Genomic DNA, 17,215 nt, shown 5'->3' with positions numbered 1-17,215 from the left:
TATTGCTGTACAGGTACAGTACTTATAAAACATTGGGAACATAATAATTATGAAATATCACATACAATCTTTTTTCTTTCCACAAACACATATGTATGCAGGTTAAAATATACTGTATGTCATGTACAAAAGAAAGACTACAATAAAAAAACAAAACAAAAACAACAACACTATGAAAGGCAGTGAGATACCCCTGTTCAGGTGCTAAAATATCGTGTCTCTCTGGACAACTATACATGGACTGGGGACAATAAAATGGCCATTCTGCACTGGCTGTAGCACCAGAGAGCTGATCTCAGAGCAGAGGATCTTTAGATTCCTGACTAACAACAACGACTGGCAGTAATCTGGCTGCCAGAGTTTGGTAATGCTTACAACGGACTGAGCGAGGTCGTCTGGGATTGGATGCGATGGAGCCGATGTGTGTGCAGATCGGTCCAGTTAAAGGTGGATGTGAATGGATGAGTGCTGAGATGGGAGACGGGGGACAGTGCAGTGATTCACAGTGCAGTGGGAAGCGGTTCTTCACATTAGACAGCCTTTTTTAAAAATCTTTTCAGCATGAACACGTTATAAAGGGCCAGGCCCGACATGTGGTCATGCAAGGTAAAAAGCACTGATATGCTTTAAAAGACAATAAAAAACTCCTCATTTCATGATTTCAGTAAACATGGTAATTCACAAAACCGTAATGCACACAACTAACCAGAACCCTGATCATAATGAGGACCAATACAGAGGCTATAAATTCTCTTTGATTGGCATTGGCAAGGTTAAGTAGCTTGATCTTGGTTCTTTTGTTTGATCACAGATATGTTGACGATGTCGCTATGATAAAAATAACATAGTTCTGCATTGCAGTGCTACTCATGCAACCCCAATCGCAGCACACAAGGTGAAAATCATGGAGCAAATCAATACCCTATCAGAAATGCTGCAGCGTTCCTAACTTGCTCTTAAAAAATGGAGTGCACACATAACTTCTGAAGACAATAATCACATTAAGCAGTCACTGTTTAGATTACAGGCGCATGTTCCAGTAATAAGATACACAGGGTTTCAGGCAGTGAGAGAAAACTTTGCATTTATACATTCAGTCATACAGTCAGTCAAAACTGCAGCTCATCTGATTCGCCATCTCTGCTGTGAACGTCAGTGATCTCCTCTGATTCCTCTGAATATTTGTGCACCTTTGCGCACCAACAGCAGCTGAGATCGATCCTGTGATGGTGCTGCTAATTCGTAAGGCTGAATCAATCAGAACCATTGTGGGTGATCAGTGGAAATGAGAAATCAATCAGAGCTATTGATACTTTGCGGCTCTAACAATCCGGACCGATCTTCGGAGATCAAACAGCTTGTCGGGACACACCCAGCCCATTACAGAAGTCAACACGACACCACATAAACATTGTGCAATAAAACATCCATTTACAATGAAAAACATCTGCCTTGCATCATAGGAAACAGAACGACAGGGTCAAGAGGGGACAAAACAAATAATATTAAATAGAGTATAAAGAATTTCATAGCCATAGACAATCATTCTGAAAAAAAGATATTCACATTTTAAAATAAACCTCTTCTCTTTACCTCAGTCATTGCATCTAACCCAAGACATTCTTAAATCTCAGTTTTACCATCATAGACAGTATTATCTCACCTCCTCCTCGTCTTTCAATGTCTGTGCTTCTCTGCTATAATAAAAGGTAGAACATACAACACTGGTCACTATTTACAGAGCGGTTACATGGAAACACCCGTAGAGCCGGTTTGATCCATTAGGAAAAAGGGGGGAGGGGTCAAAGACCAAGAGAGGGGAAAGGGGAATTTGTTTGTTGGGGTCGAGAGGGGAGAAGAGATGAAAGGAGGACAAGGACAGGTCTGGGGCGTCTTTGCGGACGAACCCACAAAGGAGGAATCTGTACAATAATCGAGTTCATCTGTGCATGAGTTCCTGAGCTCTGCACAGTCTCCTGAACAACACCGAACACCGTTCAAGTGTTGATGAGACACAATGAGTTAAGTCGCTACTTTTCAAGTGTTTTTTTTTTTTTCGTCATATTCTTCCGATCTTTTCAGAACAGGTCCAATGAATCACCATTGAATCACAGTAACAGCTATGATTTGGTCATTTATGTCAGTCTGTACATATATGGGGACTTCTGTTTACATCAGTTTATACTTGTTAGTTTAGATGTATCTTTCACAAGTTGTGTCACTTTGGCACAGAGCTTCATGTTCACAACATGAACGATATTCTTGTCAGCTAAAGCTATGTGTTATTGAAGCTTTACCTTTAAACCTTAAACCAAAGCAGGTTTCTTTTTGTTGGATCCTCTTTTCCTTGTAAAGGTTAGTGCAGTAGTTTGCATTTTGGCCAGAGGTTTTTATCCCTCAAAGGCTGGTGGTAACAATAGGGAAGAGAAGTGCACCTTGGGATTTTACTGAGGTTACCCTGAACCCTGGTCGCTCGCTTCCAGGGCCGCAGTAGCACTGAGAGCCCAAACGATGAGAGGCTAAGTGAGAGCTGTACCTGATAAGGTCCCATGTCGAAGCCAGTACACTGATGCTGAAAACTGGAGGCTGTTCAAAGGCGTCGGTTGACTTGTAAACTTCAGAGAGGTCTGAGACTCACGGGCGCACATGCAAGCATTCATGGGAACTTCACAGGGCAACATGTCAAGTATAATCAGCACCATGTTTTGGGGTGGAGCTCCTTTGTGAGCAGCAAAACGTAAGAGTGTACAGACAGACTAAAAGGGCCGTTCAATATCAGACTTCTATGAAAACACGGCTAGCCTCCGATTGATGGACATTTTTTCTCAGAACTGAAAATAAATAGCAATTGGATTTTCCTTCACAAAAAAACAGCTCCTTATGGACCTCTACTGTTTCTGAATTCCAAAGGCGCACAGGCAGGACCTTCAGCCCAGGGACGAGGCTCATGCTTTGGGGCTTGGAGCTTTAACCTTGTCCCTGGGCGCTGAGGTTACTTGGTCCACATTTAAAAAAAAAAAAAAAAAAGAGAGAAAAAAAAAACATGTGCGAGTGTGGCTGAAGAGAAAGAGAGGGAGCAACTTCAGAGCCAATACATGTGACTGCATCACACAGCCTCTGTCATGGAGAGGCCTTCCTGTTGGTCCAGAGCAGCGTGGGGGGCAGGGATGGGGACTGAGGCGGACGGTGCTTCCAGTCACCCCGCCCCTCACACTGCGCTCGCCGCCAGCGCAGAAGCTCTCCAAGGGCGGCACTCTCATCGCCGCTGGACAGACGTAACCGCTGAAACAACTGGAGCAGAGATGGGGGGAAGAGAAAAGGCAGTGAGTTTACATTCAAATCACACGCTAAATTCTCCTGAATGGATTTGAGTACGTTTTCATTTCAAGTCGTCACATATTGCCGCTGTGCAGTTGACTTCCGCGTCTACATATTATGCTCTAGGTGCATCTGCTGTTGATATTCCGTGATGCAGATATTGTGATGTCGATAAATGCGCATGGTGGAATTACGCTGCATGTGGTTGTGTTTAGGCAACAAAAGCACACGGCAACCAACACCGGGACATCAACAAAAGCACATGCTGGCGTGGATGGTTGGGTTAAGGCAACAAGGGCACAGGTGGTTAGATTTCAGCAAAAGAGGCACATGTTAAGTTGTAGAATAAAAAAAAAATATTTTGACTATAAACAAAAAGCAAACACCGAACTGCAGGTTTTTTTTTAGATCCATCCACCACCTCTCCCACCCACCAATAGGGACCTTCATGCTTTTTATATTACATCATCACAAGCAGCGTTTAAATGTGACGCTGTCCAGTGGCGTATCATGCAGACCCACAGGTTACGTTTGGCTGTGTTTTCAGCTGTCACTGATTGTTTGCGTATCATGCTGCCACTGCAGGTGCTGTCTGGTAGTGTACAATAACAATGCAAACGGTTCTATGTTTTCAGCTGACGACGTCCAGCAGCTTATCGCGCGGATGCGAGAGGTAGCTTTTGGTGTTGAGATCTTACGCCAAAAGCACTGCAAAAGAGGCAATTTGACGACTCGGGAATGAGAACGAGCTGTGGATTAACAAGTACATGACGAAAAGCTGAAATGACCAGGCTGTGATTGGATGAGAGCATGACTGACAAGCAGTGGTTTTATGTAAAGAAAAAAAAAACGTATTTCATGATCATTGCAAAAGTATCCTAAAGTGGACCCAAGAGATTTAAACTATCTTCTAATCATGTCTCCATCAGAGATTACCTCCTACAGAGCAGGAAAAATGGGACAGTTTTGTCTGATCCATCATCTTGAAAGAGGCAGTGATTACAGGGCCGGGCTTCTCCTCCTAAAGTAGGCCAGTTTTTCTCATGAATCATTCTAATAAACAACACGGAGATGAATCTGGGGCTGGCACCGAGCCATCTCATGAGACGGTTGATACAGAAGGAAGCAGTGGGGGGAATCCCTTCTCCAACTGACAGCTTTAGCGGCGGCTCATTTCCATATTATGTTTCTGGAAATCTCCATACATCAACTTAAGGACGATCGTGTGAGGTACAGTAGGGGGCTGCATGCAGCGAAGAAGCTTGTGTTCTTTCTAACAAACATTTTAGTTAAAAAAAAATACACAGGTGCACACGCATATATCCTCTGTGAAAAGCACACCATCAGTCACCTGCCAGGCAATACTCACGTAAATCAATCTGACAGAAACTCCAGCAACAGGAGCCCAAAACATCAAGACCAGATTAGAAACTGGAGGTTGTAATGGTAGCAGTTGATGGGCTGTTTAAGTGCAAAAAAATGCTTTTTCACGCTCAGAGATAAGATGTAAAGGATAAGGCTGGCCTTCCTACTCTGTATAGTGTATCTATGAACCTGAAAACAGATATCACATGACCATTCATGCACACTGGAAGCAGACAAAAGGAAGCAGACTGTCTACTCTCCAACACAGTCCAGGCGGCAGAAAGCAGATTGGAAGTCATTGCAGAACAAACACATTGGCTTATTAGAGCAGTACTGGGAATATTTATATTACACATCCCTGGAGAAAGCCATGGTAAAACAAGTACATGATGAAAAAAGTAACACCGGTACAACAACTCAATGCCACACAAGTGTAAGAAGACTTTTCCATCCTATTTGGATCTTTGTTGGGTCAAAATGTTTGAAAAGATATAGCCACACCTATATTTCTACATAATGCACATCAATAGGTTGACGAGCTCTATGGTGTCAGGTGTGGTCAACAATCTGAACCACTCAGGGTAGTAAAACTACTGACGATCAACAATTTATTGAATTGTTGAAATATAGGTTTGGTTTTATCTTTTCAAACATTTTGACCACATGAATATCCAAGTAGGAACAAAACGTTGTCTTCATTAAACCTGTGTGGCATGGATGTAAGTGTGCAGGCTTTTCTTTTTTCCTCATGTACGCTGTTTTTTGATAGCCTCGTACCTACGTGATGTGCGTATAATAACACTCTCTCAACTAATCAAAAATGGTTCCTAGACCTTGCTTTAATTTTCTGGCTTGATACATTGTGACTCATAAGAACCAAATTCAGCAGAAAATATGGGTGTCTGCATCGTTTTCAAAAGTCTCTGTTTCCATCCGTCCAAACTTTATCACAATGCCTGAGCAGTGTTCACAAGGTCTCCGTTTTGGGTTTCAAAATGTCAGATTAGCAATACCTCTACATTTTTAAATGAAAACATATTAGTGTAGATGTAGCCTAAAGGCCAAAATGTGTTGTCGTGTTTCACAGTGCTTTCTGATCTCACTACCCAGCCACGGCACTCATCCCCAGGCCAACTGACTCCTAGTGAAGAAGTAAATCTTAAACACGTCTCATAATTATTTCATTTTTTAATTTTATAAATGCTTTGTATCCTCCTAAAACACAAGGAATCTCTGGGTTTCAACAAATGTTACTCCAACAGCAGTAAGTAGTACATTTGTCAGGAACTATTTTAAGCCATGGATCAATACACATTTATTGCATTAATGACTATTTACAGCAAATTGACTGCATTTGTGGGATAAAGTCAAAACAAACTACAGTTTTCATGTTGATCTCAATAATGGAACATGTAACAGAGTGTAAAATTGTGACTTTTAATCGTTTTTGGACAATAATGAAGCTCTACAGCACAGAGGAATAAGCTATATCAGACTTTGGCTACAGACACTTGATTATAGTATCAGTTCATTATTGGTTTCAGTCTTTTTCATGGGATTTATTGATAAGGAAATCTACTGTAGAAAATTTATGACCAGCCCCATCTTTTAACATTCTCATAAAATAGATGTAAAACTTGATTTGTTGTTGTTTTCCTTCACATTTTGTTTCCTGCAACAGTCATTCCCTCTCACCCCTCCCCCGCTTTTCATCTCTGCTGGAGTTTGAAGCTGAGAGCTAAATCAAGTTACCAGTACATATAATGCAACATTTTCTCTGCATATTGCCAAGCATACAGAACATTTAGTGATGCATTCCACACAGACACTGCCACATAGCCAATGGCACTCACACTCACACACACACAAAAGCCAATAAATGCACATTGCACACATTACATACTTTGACATACACACGTAGCCAAGATCACATGCACATATCTAGAGAACTGCACACCTGTGAGTGTCCACATGCACAGACACTCCAACACACGTACACATTGATTGCCTACACGCACACAATACTCAGCGACCTAATCCATAATTTACACCTCCCTGCCAGGCTATTCTCTGCTCTGGCGCCAGCCAGGAACACCAGCTACTGGAACAGGAGACAAGTAGGAACAACGTGTCCTTTTGCAATGCATGACTGTACATGGACACACACACACACATACATGCACACATACATGCACGCACACGCGCGCACACACACACACACACACACACACACACACACACACACACACACTCTCACTTGATGCAATGAACATCAGATTAAGTTTTGACAATCCAATATTTGTGCAGAAGCAACAGTTTGAGAGATTCAGTTTGTGGCCTTGATGCCTGAAAATATAAGTACTTTTAATACTCATCTTCAGAGTGTCAAGGTGAGATGGTATTTCTGCATTTGGAAACTGCATTTACCTTGTGCTGAAAACTTTTTGTTACGGCAAATATGTGGACACTTGAACATCACACTTATGTTTGCCGAACATCTCATTCCAGAGCCAAGGGGCGATAATATGCTGCTCTAACAACTTCTTGGAAGCTGGCTGTAGGGATTCGTTCTCATTCAGCCACAAGAGGTTTCGTCAGGCCGGTCAAGTTCTTCCACACCAAATTCGGAAAACAATGTCTTTATGGAATTCACTTTACACACAGGGGGGTGAGTGTGGGGTAGTAATGTTAAACAAGGACAGGGGCTTTCCCATAGTGTTGCCTTGAGTTGGGATTCACTGCATGCTGTAGCATTAAAGTTTTCTTTAATTGAATCTAAGGGGCCTTGTCCAAACTATTAAAGACTGTCCCAGACCAGATGTGTATAACAGTGTGTGGACAAAGTCATCCACATTATTTTAATCATAGTGTAGTGCTACTTCGGAAATTTTTAGATTAATTTGTGATAATTTTGCCTTGTATTGACAGGACAGTTAGCACAACAGGAAAGGTGGGAGGAAGAGGTTGGATGACACACAGCAGAGGGGGTGTACACTATACCAGGTGAGATAGAGGTCGACCCCCAACCTTTTTTTTTTAAGAAATACCCCTGCACCCTTATCAGATGAACCCAAGCTCCCTTTAATGAACATCATCCATCAGGTTCTAAATGTGTCATTTTAAAAATCATTATTTACTGAGTATTATTTAACACTACTGACAATATCATCTAATACAAGTATTTTACAATACAAGTTTTAGTATTTAACAATATTGTTACAGTATTTTTTTCCCTAGTTGGGAATCACAATACTTTATATTTTATAAAATCTCTGTTTTAAATAAAATATACGTTTGTATATTGTATTGTAGATTTCAAGACAGGGCTGTCTTAATATCAGCTAACTTGTATTCCTTTAAAAATATCATCTACCAGAACTGACGTGAGCAACATAAAATAACGTAAAACTGCTGTTACATTTTCAAAAACATCATCCAGCTGAGAACAGCCAGACTCTATTCCTCCACGAAACATCCTCACACATCTGAAATTTTAACCACGTCTCACAGGGCTCACAAGGGCGCGGGGGGAGGGAGCCAATTTCCAAATCAACATGTTAATGGATTGGTAATGTTATGGTAATATTATGATAATGTAGGATGACTAGTGGTCACTCACAGACTGCATGTCCTGAAGCCACCGAGTGTGACAGCAACCTCTGAGCTTCTCCACATAAAACACACACAATCTACTGACAAACACAGATGGTGAATACGACTGTTTGTTTTCTGATTCATCCCATTCAACGCTGTGTGTACATTACATGTAAACCCTCAGCACATAATATCAATAATTTACAATTTATAATTTACAGTTTTTCCCAACGGTACTGAGATATACTTGAGGCAGGAGCCGGCGGAAATGGCATAATATGGTCTACCACATGTGATAAACAGCCAATATAGGTAAATACAAATAAGTGTTATTTATGAAATAATTCTGTTATTTTCAATTAGGCTAGATTACATCATTATTCGCTTTTGTAATCACAGTGTGTGTCTTCAGTGTGTCTTCTTGCCAGATTTGTTCGGGGCTGCAGAGAAAATATAAGGCAAAACCATTACAGCTGCCCCCTTCAAAATCAGAGATCTGAATCATCAGTCGGGGACCCCTCAGTCAACTAATACCGCCTTACCACCAAAATTAGTGCGTGCAGGCGGGTTTTTCAAACACGAGTAAACTTGCTAAATACTTCCAGTGAGCACCAAACTGCCTGTCGGTCAGTTATTGTGCACGTGTGTGTGTGTGCGGGGGGTTGTTTTGTTGATGTGTCCCTGCAACGTCACGGACAGGCAGGAGAACAGGTAAACAGTAAACAGTAGCAGTAACAGAAGTCTTTGAAAAATTTTCAGTGGTTTCTTCCCTTATATATTTCTTATTTATTCAGTCTCTCTTTCAAACTTACTTACAGTTACAAACTGCAGAAGTATTTGGGTGTATTTTAGCGCTTCTTAGGAGGAGACGGATGGTAGTTTGTGTTGGCGTGTTGTTGCATCTCGCTGGTTAAGGAGCTGAAATTACCGCGTTCACCCGCGTGTTGTGTTGCCATCAATGACGATCGGAGCCAGTGGCGATAAAAATCTGTCTACTGCGGAGTCATATGACCTGGGTGTGAATGTCCATTGTATATCAGCGGGTTTTTTGAGCTGAGGGAATGAGGCTTAAAATTCAAGATTCAAGCGTTGGTTATTGTTTTTGGGTTTTTTTTGTCAGTCAGTGTGCCGTGTACATCTAGGGTAGTTTTGACTACAATCTTGGATAGTGTTGTCGTCTTGGACGAATAAAAACATAATTCAAAAAAAAAAAAAACACTAAAAGGGGTCACCAAATATACTTTGGCCGTCGTTAATTTACCTGTGCGGCCTGTCAGAGTAAAGTGGATGTGCTGGGAACACTGGGTAATATTTTGGGGCCATTATAAACTAGGTGCTTTAGCTTCAATCATTAAATCACGAAGACAAGAAGCTAAAACAGAGAGTTGACTAATGTGCATTTCTAGATTTTACCCAGACTGGTTAATGGGAGGAAAGAAATCAATAGGTGTCAAAATAGAGGGAGAGATGCTGGTGGCCGTTGATGACGTGTGTGGGCGCCTTTCTGGAAATTCACTGGATGAGTGAGGTGATGTGAGGACTTCAGAGAAACAAGCAAGATTTCAAGCAGAGACACCAAGGCTCTCTGTCTCCGCCTGTCCTTCTCATTCTTTAAGTGCCATTATTCTGTATAGCATGTAACGGAGTCTTTCTCCCACTTTAAACATCATTATTTGCGCCTTTGCTTTGTCTGAAGCGAACAACAAAGAATATCAATCTCTGTACCATCCTGTCATTTAGTAAGCAAAACAGACAGTCTGCCTAATCTTTATATCATTAGTCTAGACTGCTGTTGACTACTAACTACAGGAACCAAAACAAGCCAGTCTATTCATTCCTGACTGAGTTATCTGTCCCCCTCTTCTTCCTTCATCCTTTTCTTTTCATTTATCCCATTAGATCTGCTAATCCTACATAAACACAGTCTGGAATGCAGCTAATTGAAAGGCATTCTGGGTCACGGAGTTGTTCCCATCTCTTGAATGAACTCATGGTAATGAACCTGTTCCAGACAACACACCACATTAGTCAAGTGAGGAACAAAGATGAAAGTGTCTCTCTTTACACATTTCAATAGTAAAAGTGAGAAGTCACACTTCGACAGACAAGTTCTTGCACAGAAACAACATCAGACACATGAAGATCTGGAGCGTCTTGTAACTCTTGGTAAGATGAAACACCAGTGACAATAAACAATCTGGAAAATAAAGGATTTGCAGAAAGGTATAAAAAGGGGGTGATGTGATGAATTCAGCAACTTAAAAGTCCTAGCAGATGGATAAGCAACAATAAAAACTGCAGCTCTCCATTGTTGAACAGACTTAATCACAGTTTGAGTGTCTGTTTGCAGTAAAATCCATGTGCATCAGTGTCGGTATGCATGCTCATTTGCATGTGCATTAGCGTATGCTAATCCAAGGACGGCGTCAAAGGAAACAAGGATCCCTGCTGTCCACTACAAGATGCATTTACTTAACACTCATCACCTCTCATGTATAGGAATGCACAATAATGAATACTTTTACTGAAATCCAATTGCCTGCATCTTCCGTGGTAATTTTGAACAAAAGTAATTTCATCTCAAATTTAGAGAATCTTGGCAGAACACTTTCAAAAATCCTTGAATGTTTTTTCCTCAGAGCCCGTGCAACCTTGAAAACTTTCCTGTGAGATGCTTTCACGTTGCTGCCACAAGTGGAAAAATATGTTAAAAAGAAATTCTCCCTTTAATCCTGCCAAAAGTTTATAGAAACTGATAGCCTTGTTTGTTGTGGAAAGGCTTTGGTGTGATCAGAATATCTTCTATCTTTGGTGGAATTATGAACAGCGTCTCTAAACCTTTGTTCATGTCAAGGGCCCCTAAATTAATACACATTAGTTCACAGACCCCAATTTGATATGATTTCCCTTGATGAACCTCCATCTGAAAAGATTTTGGTTGTTAGATATGATTAAGACTACAATTCTCCCCAAAGAGCTGCAGTTTCCATTCAGAAATGAGGGATAAAAAAGAAGTAGAAAAAGCAAGTTTCACCAATTAGGATCAGATTTTTTGCTCCCCACAGGAGAAAGAGGCAGATAGCTAATCTGATTCTAGACCAGTGTTTAAAGGACAGTGAGCACAGTTAACGAGGAAAAGCAGTGGTTTTCAAGACTTTCCTCCCAAGGTTTTGCAGAGGATCTGAATATCTGAACCAAAACAACCAGGAATTTTGTTATTTTACTGCCTTGAATATTATTGGAATTCATTGTAAGTACAATGAATTCAAGGTGACCACATCCTCTGCTCCTCATTAGGGAGCAAACTTAAATTCCTAACAGCCATCTTTCAAGTCTACAGGAGTCATTCGTTCTCCAAAAATAGACTTTGGGTGGAGTTTTACTTTAAACTCAGACAAAACGTCTGTGGCTTTTTTTCCCCCCTTTTTGCAAATTAAAGATCATTACTGTCATGATCACATGAAAAACACTGCTATTAAGGTTGGGGAGCAGCGAAGAATGACATACACTCACCACATCCCTACATGTGAACAGGGCTTCCAGTGAACCCCCCTGCCCCCCCCATCCCCTCCCTCGATGTTTTAGAGGGCAGCCCCCGCACCGAACGGAGAGAAGTTGAGATGACCCCTCTGGAAGATAAAGGAAGGAGTAAGAATAATAGCCAAGCTCATTAGAATCAAAAGGAGAGAGAAAGAGAGAAAAAGAGCATAATTTCTGTACAGCCCAGTAATCCACATGCTTTGAGAAAAACCTTGGAAAACTAGACTATTATATCAGCAGCAGGAGTGTGCGTCAAACTTTCTTGAAGTCTGTAGGAAGACAGCTTGAAACAGGTGAGTTCACCTTAAATGTTTAGTTAACCCGAGGCTTGTGAAGTGGGTACACGCAGTGCCTTCACATCTCTGCTGGCAGTGTCTCATGAATGCTTCTTTGAAAGTGGGACACTGTGTGCTTTGGTCATTCATTCTTGTGCTTCATGCACCACTGACAGTGACACTCAATCATTGAATGCAGTCTGTGATGAATCTGAATCAGTTTCGGTGTGGTGAAACTGTCTTATGAATGTGGACCGGGACAAAACAGCTGCATCCTGGAATATACGATGCAGTGACACAGAATACTGAAGAGAGTATTTACAGTGTGGACACTGTTATATGCATGAACCTTCACCTTGTATGTAGCCAGCATTTTTTTTAAAAATGACCTCCAGATGAAACCGATGGCGTGATGGAAGAATTGTGCAGCAAAAGCTACACTGGCAACATCTGTGGATCGATCATTGTTATGACAGCCGGTGTCTTAAATAAATCTAATTTCCTGTGAGAGTTTGTGGGTTCACTGCTCAGCCTGTTGACATGATCTTAGTAACAGCCGAGAGAATAAAGTATGCACGTGTGTGTCTTTGTGTTACACCGAATATACACAGATTCAGGCCGAGCTTACTGGGCAGCCACTTTAGCAAGGGCTATGAAAAAATTATGATACCAATTCCTTTACTAGTACGCTTAAAGTGATCGCAATGCCAAGAGATATACAGTACTTCATTTGATAACCATAATGTGAATGACATGGCATGTAATATAACCATACTTTAAATCTTTGGTAGCATTTTGGCACACTGAACTTCCAACTCAGTAACTACAACTAGGGATGTTCCAATCACATATTTTTTTCGCCAATCCTGATCCATATCACTTAATATTGAGTTTCTGACAATACCAATTGCAATGTAATACTTCTATTTCCCTATATAATTTGGATGCACAGTGCACACTTTAAGAGGGCTTCTTTAAAATTATTAAAATTAATCTATTGCTTGACAATATGAATAAATTAATAGCTCTCCAAAGCATTACCTTAATTATTATCTAAGTTATTTCTTTTATGAAATAAAGCATACAATGACAAACCCTCACTTTAATCTTTTGGGCTTTGTCACTCTTTCCCTGTGTTTTGTTTCGGCATAGTTTTGCCTGAATTACCTGAATGAGCTGTGTTACACTGACTATTCATTTTTGTAAACCTTACATGTCTTAGGCAGGTTATGTTTCATTAATAAATAAGCCATTTGGGCTTTTTGCCTGTGGGGCTTTTGTTGTGCTAGCAGTTTAGTATGGTTTAAGCTCTGTCTTTCCTCCGAACAGGGCGAAGAAACACAGCGTGCTACAGTTGAACACAAAACACAAGACTCTTACATTGCCTGAAATGAAACGAGCACTCATAACTTTGGTAAATAATGTAAAAAAGGGTGTCATACTGTATTTTCGTTCACGATGTGTGGTGTTTTGTGACCGGTGGGGCTCAGTCCCTGCTCTTACACACGGGAGGTCACTTGTTTGACAGTTCACATAAAACAAAGGATCAGTCTATAAGCTAAATAGAGTGGATCCTTTTCGGTCATAAATGCCTTGATCGGCCCACATCCCGATGTTTAAGATCTGATCAGGACATCTCAAACTGTAACTGTTGATACCATACGGCTTTTGCTACCAATTTTTATTAATGGGTTTTTACGACACAGTCAAGCCATTTTGGGTTTTGAGTTTGTTAAGACCATTTCATGCCTCAGTGCTGGATGTTAGCCTCTGCTGCTATGTTCGCTGTTGCTCGTCCGTTCACCGAGACGAGAGCAGCTCAGAGGACAGCAGCAACAGAGAGCTTTTTGATCTAGTGGAGAAGTTGAGAAGGTTCTGGATCAGACCTCTGCAGGTATCGTTTGACTGGTGAAGTTGTGATATTACTTGGAACCAATTCATTTTGCTCGATACCTTAATGGTGTCAGGCCACATTTCTAATATAGTAAATATGTAATATGTTTTGATCACATTTTTCTTGTTTAACAGGCACTTTAACACTTTGCAGCAGACTTAAATTGTAACAGTTGCTCTGAGGCTGTACATGAAAGTAACAACCTCTGTTTCTTCTATGCATCTTAACTATCATTATAGACATATAGATCACTGCACAATTACTTTCATTAACATGTGTGTTTGTTGATTTTGTCTTACAATGTCACAAAAGACTTTTTTTTCTGCAGCTCAATATAATGAATGCTGGTCAACATATTATTTAAATGCTGCAATCAAATGTTACACTCCAAAATACTCCTGAGCATTTATAGATGTTCAACAGTGAATTTTACACTTCAGAGATACAAGCTGTTCCTGCAAATATAAATTTAGTGTGGGGAAGAGAGCTGGCTAGAATGGCAGCAGATTGTCTGGAAGCAGTCAGATCCTGTGTACATTAGCAGGTTAGGAGTAGTGAGTGTATTATTGGTAACCAGATCTTTTATTTTCTCTTCCAGTGAATACTTGTCAGGCTGTAAAAAATCAACTCCAGTGGGATAAAATTATCTTAAGTGGAAATTATACAAAGCTGTGAATCCAATACTGAGTTAATTGTCTAATAGGCTCATCTCATTACTTAGTGGCCAGAGTGTTGTTCTAATATCATAGCATTATAATATTGTTATATATCTTTCTTTATATTATAAAGCAAGGGTGGATCTTTTTCAGTTGAATGACTGATTAATAAGACAAAAGACAGCACGAGTAAAAAAGAGAATCTGACACTGGTTTTTGTTGATAAAAGACAAATCCTATTAGTGTTTCGCCTGAGGTGAAGGTACAGCTCGGGATAACCGTCATGAGAGCTTTGTGTATCTATGTTGTGACTGGCGGTCCCTGTGGAGCTCTTGTATGCTGTGTTAGTCATGCAAGTGGGCTCAAACTGGTAAGCCCTTAAATGTTTATATCTTCAAACTATTAAGCCTTTCCGCACTCACACCACATGCATTTATCAGTTTGTGGTGAGTCTAACTGATCAAAAGGCTCTTTCCACTTTGTCATTACAGTTTTATCAATAGCATGTATCAAAGGCTCTGTGCGTTCCTGCACGAGAGCATGCGTGTGAGCTTGTGAGCAAGAGTGCCGGACATTAAATTCAATCCTGTAACTGTACACCTGTCTGCAGAGCCAGAGAAAGCTCACATGTCAGGAGTGATACATGTTGTTCAAAGGAGGCCACTTTCCTGTCCACTCAAAATGTCAACAAACCCACAACAGAATACTGGGCCGATACAGTCGTGTTGTCATTATCTGTGCGTTGGTGTGTGTTTGTGCTGTTAAGTGTGTGTTTACCTGCGTATGATGGCTGTCCATGTGTCTGTGCAGAGAGGTGGAGCTGGAGGAGTTTGACTTGCTGTGACTTTCATCCTCCAGCGACCCTGAACACATAACATAAAGAGCACATTACCAATGTTGGAAGGTAACTAAGTACAACAATTCATGGACTGTAGTTTTGTACAATTTTGAGGTACTCAGACTTAACTTGAATATTTACATTTCACACACTTCTACTCCACTTATGGGCACAATATCTGGTTTTCGATACACAATTAACATGCCCCAAAGTATTCACCATTATGATATTATAATATATACAAACAAATTAAAATAATAATAACAATTCTAACTGTCGAAATCATGTTTTTGTGTGTTTTGTCTATTTTTTGAAAAAATGAATTACACTCAAAATAATTTTTATATCATTTAAAAGGTGTTAAATGATTTAAAAACATTATCATTTGATGCATTATTACCATGATATCAGTTTTCCATTTTTTAAATATCACAATTATCATCAGTGCCCCTATCTCCACTATATCTCAGAGGGAATGGATGTACTTTTTACTCCACTACATTCATCTGACAGCTTTAGTTATTTTTGAGATTACAATATTTCACACCCCTTCCTGGCCGGTGAAATACATGAATCTCCTGACGTACTGATGTTGAATGTTTGTGATAAACTGAAGGATGAAGTGTTTCTTTATGTGTTGAGAAAATTCTCCCACTTCCTAAGCTTATTAACTCTTTAAACCCCCCTCGGATTAGTTGGAAATGCACCTTCACAAAGCTGAAAAGAGGGCTGTTTTTTCACACTATAAAAAGTTGGCTTTTTTAAAATTTCATGGTTCATACAGGACAGCTGTGCTACAATCATATGACGATCTTATAGAATATGATGCAATGCTGTAGATAAAACAGCCCAACAGCATATAAGTAAATGAGTTGATATTAGCACAACCTCAAACATCCGCAGCAGTAAAATGCCACAAACACATTAATGCAGCAGTATTAATCCAAAAACATCATATATAAGTAAAACACAGATGGGAAGCATTTAACTGCAGCATGACTATTTTCATACTTCAAGTACATTTTGCTGGCAATACTTTTACTTTAGATTCTGAAAGCAGAATTTTTACCTCTATTATAGTATTTTCAGTGTTGTGATTATACTTTTACTTAAATAACAGAACTGAATACTTCTTCTATCACTGCAAACTACATGGCACAAACATCTGAATGCACATCTTACAACACAAAGACAGGTACAGGCTGAAGGACTCCACACCCTTCAAACACAAGAGGGGATTGAAAAGCTTTTCTCACACGAACGGAAATGTTAAGAAAAGACACTGTGGTTAATCTCTCAGAGCGTTTGAGGAATATTGTGATCTCTGGCTGCAGCTGAGAACATAGGGTCCTTTTTTATAATAACTGTGCTCCTCTTTCTTTATTTCCCAGGTCATGCCATTCTGTCATTTAATTTTTCTTTTGTGCAGTGACTTTATTTCAGGTACGATGAATTTAAGTGAAAATGCGACTTTATTGTGACATGGGCACAAGGGTAAAAGGAGGGTTAAAAGCTTAGTTTGGTCTGCCAGATTACTTTCTTCACTCCACAGCTCAGCTGTGTCTCATTGTGGGATATTTTAGGACCTTATTTACAGCAATGGCCTATTCTTTATTTAGAATCACACGGCCTATATGCAGCCTGATATTGATCATTTAGTTTCTACTCATCTATGCACACCTACACACCAACATGACACTTACATATCTTTGTAAATAATGCTTTTTTTTGTCAC

The 17,215-nt window shown here is 40.2% G+C and overlaps 1 protein-coding gene across 1 annotated transcript in view; it reads right to left on the bottom strand.

Moving 5' to 3' along the window:
• Positions 1-19: 19 nt before the first annotated feature.
• myo16 (myosin XVI) overlaps positions 20-17,215 on the bottom strand; it is a 128,273-nt gene continuing 111,077 nt past the window's right edge. The window contains exons 34-35 of the mRNA XM_042494942.1: positions 15,420-15,505; positions 20-3,291 (exon numbers count right to left, since the gene is read on the bottom strand). Of these exons, the coding sequence (XP_042350876.1) occupies positions 3,121-3,291; positions 15,420-15,505 (257 nt within the window). The 3' untranslated portion in view covers positions 20-3,120. The remainder of the gene's footprint in view (positions 3,292-15,419; positions 15,506-17,215) is intronic.

This window comes from Plectropomus leopardus, chromosome 10, assembly GCF_008729295.1.
Source record: "Plectropomus leopardus isolate mb chromosome 10, YSFRI_Pleo_2.0, whole genome shotgun sequence".
Lineage (NCBI taxonomy): Eukaryota > Metazoa > Chordata > Actinopteri > Perciformes > Serranidae > Plectropomus > Plectropomus leopardus.
The sequence above is the reverse complement of the archived record's forward strand: the minus strand, read 5'-3'. Positions and strand labels throughout refer to the sequence as shown.